This window comes from Fukomys damarensis, unplaced genomic scaffold (assembly GCF_012274545.1).
Source record: "Fukomys damarensis isolate Sample0158 unplaced genomic scaffold, DMR_v1.0_HiC HiC_scaffold_35, whole genome shotgun sequence".
NCBI classification, from domain to species: Eukaryota; Metazoa; Chordata; class Mammalia; order Rodentia; family Bathyergidae; genus Fukomys; species Fukomys damarensis.
The window spans coordinates 41,767,112-41,773,299 of NW_022900947.1; the positions used below are offsets into that span (position 1 = coordinate 41,767,112).

The 6,188-nt window shown below is 37.2% G+C and overlaps 1 protein-coding gene across 6 annotated transcripts in view; it reads right to left on the reverse strand.

Annotated features, from left to right (window-relative positions):
- Clock (clock circadian regulator) overlaps positions 1-6,188 on the reverse strand; it is a 125,658-nt gene that overhangs the window by 53,571 nt on the left and 65,899 nt on the right. For all 6 annotated transcript variants that reach the window (XM_010640278.1, XM_010640277.1, XM_010640275.1 and 3 more), the window contains one exon: positions 2,261-2,350. In XM_010640278.1, coding sequence (XP_010638580.1) covers positions 2,261-2,307 — 47 coding nt within the window. In that variant the 5' untranslated portion in view covers positions 2,308-2,350. The remainder of the gene's footprint in view (positions 1-2,260; positions 2,351-6,188) is intronic.

Consider the following 6,188-nt stretch of genomic DNA (forward strand, 5'->3'; position numbering starts at 1 on the left):
TAATAACCAGGGAAAACCTACAGAAAGTCAATGATTTGCCATTGTATAAAATTGTTCACTTGGAATTATTTTTAATAATTATAACACCATAATTTAAATTTTTTGATACATTTGTAAAATTACAAATTACTCATTAACATTACAATTTAGCACATTAGCTTATAAATTTTTATTCATTTTCTGATCCATTTGACAAATATTTATTAGCATTCAGGTGCATGATTCTTCGCCTTTTGTGTGTGTGTGTGTGTGTGTGTGTGTGTGTGTGTGTGTGTGCGCGCGTGGTATAGGGGATCGAACTCGGGTCCTTGCGTTTACGAGGCAGGCTGCGGAACCACTGAGTTAAATCCCTGGCCCAATTCTTCTGCTTTGGATTTGGTTAGAGACTAGTAATTAAGAAGTATATGAAGGGAGGGCAGGGACAAGGAGAAAAAAGTGAGAACCAAGACCTGTCATGTAAAGGTACAAGATCCCAATGATGAATGTAACTGTACTGTATACCTAAAATGTACCAATAAACTCAATTTTAAAAAAAGAAGTACAGCTGCTCTCTTACGGCTTATTTTTTCTAGTGGATGGGAACAAACCTGAAAATGTTTGACAACAAGCTTTTTTTTTAAGGTATCAATTTTACTTACTGAGTGGTTAGTCTGAATAATTAGGAAAGGACTTGTTGAAGTAGAGACATTGAGGAGAGATCTACATGACACTGTAAGGTCAGCAATGGGATGATGTGGGGTGAGAACATTCTAATAAATTATATCAAGAGCGCTGGGCAGTTAACTCCTTAAGGTAAGGCACAGTAATATTAAACCATTTCCAGTGGTTTCATGTACTCACCATTCACTGGTGAAGCCACATCTTTCTGTGGCTTTTACAGGTCAACAGCACATCAAGTGCCCAGACTCATAAACCACAAAGCTTGTTTCCTGGAGCTATTTGACTAGATTTTTGGCATTCCACTTATGCCTAGAAATTTATGAAAAATTTTGTGTGCATATGCATCTTTTCTGAGGAGAAAGCCCATAACTTGATACTATTCAGAGACAAAAGCAATCCATATTAATAATCACTGCTTTATGTTCTAACACTCACGTCATCCTCAGATGTCATACTGTCTGTAATCATTTAGAAGAGTAACACCAAAATCATGTTTAACCCCTCTAAAGCAGTAAAGAAATATCTTTCTGAGGAAAAGATTTCCAATAGATTCCATCTCTAACTAGGCATAGTCCAAACCTATGGTCATGATGAAGCAGGCCTATCTAAGGACATTCCTTGTCTTCAGGTCTTACATTCTGGCAGAGCAAGGATGGCGAACCTTTAGAGCTTTCAGTGATACAAACAGCCCACTGCAGCACATGTGCCATACATTCATAGCCACTCTGGTAGACTACAGATCTTCACTACATAGCTCACAGAAAGAAGGGGAGCTGCCTTCAGACGTCAATAGTTACTTCTGCATGCAACTCTACCCCCCAAATTCTTAAATTTTTTCCCCATGGACAAGTCACACAGTACAGTATAATAAAGGCACTGTAACTTTAGTGACAAACCAACACAAGTTAAAATTCCAGCACATCACTTACCAGCTATGTGAACTTAAACATTAACCTCCCTGTAAAATCTTATGGATTGAGATTAGAAATACAAAAATATTTTGTACTTCAGTCAAGAGTAGCTTTAAAAATAATCACTATATTTTATCACACTTAAGATAAAGACTCATTATTTTTGTGCTCCTAAGAAAGGAAAATCAATGCTACCAGTTGAATTACAAATCAATTGTTTAGGCTCATCAAATATCAGAGATGTTAAAATTTTAAAAAAGAAGTCTTAGAATCTAAGAAATCAAGTTTATCCTTTTCATAAGAGAGAGGTTCAAACATTACAATTCAACTAGTGATCCTAATTTTAGTTGCATCTTATCAGGCACAAATGCTAAGACACCTGAAGGGATGGAGTTAACACCAAGAAACTATAAGGTGACAAGGAAACATCTGTAATTGTTACCATTTCATGCCAAACAGCTTTTGATCAAATGACTAAAAACTGTGACTCATTATCCTCTTAAAATACAACATACTATTAACTTTGGCTCTTGAAAATACTGACATACTTCCTATTATACCATGGCTGTTCAGTACAGAAATTGAAAATAGTAATTATGTCTACTATCTGATATGGACCATTATTCTATTAGCGAATTTCCAAATATTTTAAATAATTCAAATATTTTTAAAAGTCTCTATAAACATACCTGTCAACAATCGAGCTCATCTTACTACAGCTTACGGTAAACAACATAACATATTACGTTTTCGTCTTGTGGTAGACATTTGTACTTCTCCTTGGGTAGAAAAAAAATAATCATTATTTTTCTTAAAACCTTACTTTTACAAACAAAGTTATCTTGAGAAATACTATTGTTATCTTAGAGACTTCAAAATGTTGGAAAATTAATTCAAAGCCCATCTTTGGACAGAATGCATTTGAGATTTTTATCCTTCTAAAAAAGAGTAAGGGGGAAAATTCAGACTCATAATTCTCTTTCTTTTTACTATAATCAAAATGAAAAGGCCACTCTTAATTTTTGGTATATAATTTGATAATGTAACTGTAAACAGGCTGTAATAAAACCATCTGACAACATCTGTTAAAACCTTATTTTCTGATAAACAGTTTGGTAGGCTTTTGGTATACAAGGATGAAAGACAGTCTCTGTGTATAAAAATTTTCAATAAGTAAAGACAATCTATAAATAATTATAATAAAAAGTATAGTAAAGTTATATATTGTGTAATGACATTACTAGGAAAGAACAATTAGATGAACTCATAGGAATTAAGAGGAGAAAATGAGGAAATATTCAGGATGATAAGTCTGCCAGGAAGCAAAGATGCTTGTTACTGAAAATATGATCTACAGACCATCAGCATCCTCTGAGAACTTAGTAAGTGGCATATCGTGTTGTCAAAGTGAAAGTTCAAAGAATTTTAAGCCAAAAAGAATGAGAATATCAGGCTGGGGATTTATCTCAGTGGTTCTGCTGCCTGCCTCTTAAGCACAAGGACCTGAGTTCGATCCCCAGTACAAAAATATCAGAAGAATGAGAATCTGCAAAGGCACAGATCTTCACAAGATGAGAGTATCATATTTGGAAAATCAAAAGGTTTTGTATTTTCCTTGTACAAAAATTGAGCTTTATAATTTAAAATTTTAATTACTAGAGCATAAAGTAAGAAAAATAGTGATAGAGTGGAGAAGTCAAACAGAGAAGAATTATGTTACCTTTATACATTGATGCTGCTTCCAAGCTGAATCACAAGCCTAAATTTTGTATCTCTAAATTGTATAGTCTTTCTGAAAGTATAAGGCAGGTTTTACCTTACAAGATTCTTGTGCTCTATAATCATGAGTTAAATGCTGAATAATCACCTTGATTCTGGTAAATATCCTAAAGTTTTGAGTTTATTTAAAATTTAGAAAATACACACATGTGTAAATACTGAATAGTTTCTCTGGTGTGAAAAAGTATAATAGTACATAAGATCCGAATGAGATAACTGACAATGTGAAATAGGAAGAAAAGGGCTAAAGGTGTAGGGAAAGTGGGAAGTTAAATGCTGAATAATCACCTTGATTCTGGTAAATATCCTAAAGTTTTGAGTTTATTTAAAATTTAGAAAATACACACATGTGTAAATACTGAATAGTTTCTCTGGTGTGAAAAAGTATAATAGTACATAAGATCCGAATGAGATAACTGACAATGTGAAATAGGAAGAAAAGGGCTAAAGGTGTAGGGAAAGTGGGAAGGGTAGGGGAAAGAGAATATGATAATAAAATAACATTTAGAAAATAATGTACATCGAGAGCCCCCTCTGCTGCGTGGCCTGGCCCAATCTATGGGCCTCCTCTGGAGCCACACCTTTTCCAGTGGGCGCCACTGACTGGCTCCACCCCAGTGCCAGGCTGGTAGCCGTGCAGGTGCCATGAAGCACTGTCGCCCACCCCCGCCCGGCTCTTAGATGCTCTGATTGAGCCAGTCCTTGGATGCACTCTGCAGAGGCATGGTGGGCTATAAAGGCTGGTGATTGATCCTATTGTGTTCCTGATTGTATCGATTGGGATAAAGGATAGGGATTGATTTGATGAGATGTTTCCTCAATTATGAAAATGAGAATGTCTATAAGTCATTAAAGAATCAAAGGCTGGGACACACTGATATCAGGAAGATTTAGTGACCCAGAGACTAAATCAAGGAAAACCCAACAGCAACAATAAAGATGAGAAAACACTTAAGCAAGCCATAAAGACAGACTTCCAGTCTACCAATAGCAAAAGAGTAGAGCAAAGGAGGATGAAAATTCAGAGTGAACCTCCAGAACACTCAGAACTCACAGGACACGAAGTAAAAAAACTGATGAATCAAGCTCTAGAAAAATTCAAAATAGGAATTATTTCCCAGTTAACCACAGAGATGGTGAGCAAAATGAAAGACATGATCTGAGACTCCAGAACAGAAACTGACAAAAAAATAGATGAGCTTAGGAACATAACAGAAACCATGAAGGCCCAGAATAAGAAAGAAATGGAAACAATGAACACCCAACATAGAAAAGAAATGGAATCCATTAAACAGATTCAAATGGATATCCAGGAGATTAAAAACTCTACTGAAAGAGGACACAACAGAATAAAAGATTGTGAAGATAGAATTTCAGATATAGAAGATAGGATCGCAGACAGTGACCATGAAGAGAGGTCTCTTAAAAACAGTAAGGGAGCATGAGAAATCAATCCAACAACTCCTAGATGATGCAAAGAAGAATAATGTAAGACTGATAGGAATCCATGAAGTACAAGGAGAAAATGCAAATGACTTAAAAAAGCTGTTCAAAGAATTAATGACAGAAAACTTCTCAAACAGAGGGGCATAATTAGACGTACAGATAAGCGAGGCATATAGGACACCAACTACCATGATTAAAAACAACCTACACCTAGACATATAATAATCAAGATCCCAGTAACCCAACAGAAGAACAAAATACTACAAGCAGTAAGAGAAAAGAAGCAAATCACATGCAAAGGAAAGCCCATCAGAATCACAGCACACTGGGAGAACCACGCCTGCTCCCGACCTAGCAGCCATTGCTCAAGCACCAGGAGGTAGGCCTGGCCGATCCACCGCGGGAAGGAGAACCACGGCTGCTACCGACCCAGCAGCAATCGCTCAAGTGCTGGGAAGGTAGCCGTGCGGGCGCCCCTGAACCCCCATAAGCGCCCCCCCCACACTCTCAGACCTCCTGACTGTGCAAGTCTTTGGACCCACTCTGCAAAGACAGAGGTGAACATCAAGGTTATTTTTCTGAGTTCCCAACTTTGAACATCTTTAAAGAAAGGGCAGGGGAAACCTGTAATAGAACGTTGCGGAGTTCAACCATTCAGAAGGATGGGCCTTGCAATCAATCTGGGCCTTGCAGCCCGAGGTCAGTCAGCGTCATGGGGTTCAGCAATCAGCTAACTGAGATCAGGGGTCTTCCATCCTCGCTCTGTCTGAGCCACTAAATGGTTAATATAGTATATTGAAAAGTTTGTTCACTGCAGACATGTTCTGGACTGCTTCTTGATTTCAATTTAATGCAAATATTTAAGGGTGATAGACTAGTGACTACCACAGGTGATCAGTGTCCAAGTTGTGCTTGATCTTAATGTGTTGCTGATGTATCAGTTGGGGTAAAGCATTGGCGTTGATTTAATGAGCTGTTTTGTATGATGTTACGAAGATGAGAATGTCCATGGGTCGTTAGAGACACAGAAGCTAGGGTGCAACTATATCAGGAAGATTTGGGTGATAATCCAAAGATTAAACCAAGGACAGTCCAACAATAAAAATTAAAATGAGAAAAGACTTAAGCAAGACACAAGGACAGACTTCCAGTTCACCAATGGCAAACAGTAGGGCAAATGAAAAGGCCAATAGTGAACCACCAGGACACCCTGAACTCAAAGCACAGGAAGTAACAAAACAGATCAATCAGGCTCTAGAAAACTTCAAAACAGAAATAATTTCCCAGATAACCATAGAGATAGTGAGAAAAATGGAAGTCGTGATTTGAGACTCTAGAGCAAAAACTGACAGAAAAATAGATGAGCTCAGGACCATGATAGAAGCCATGAAG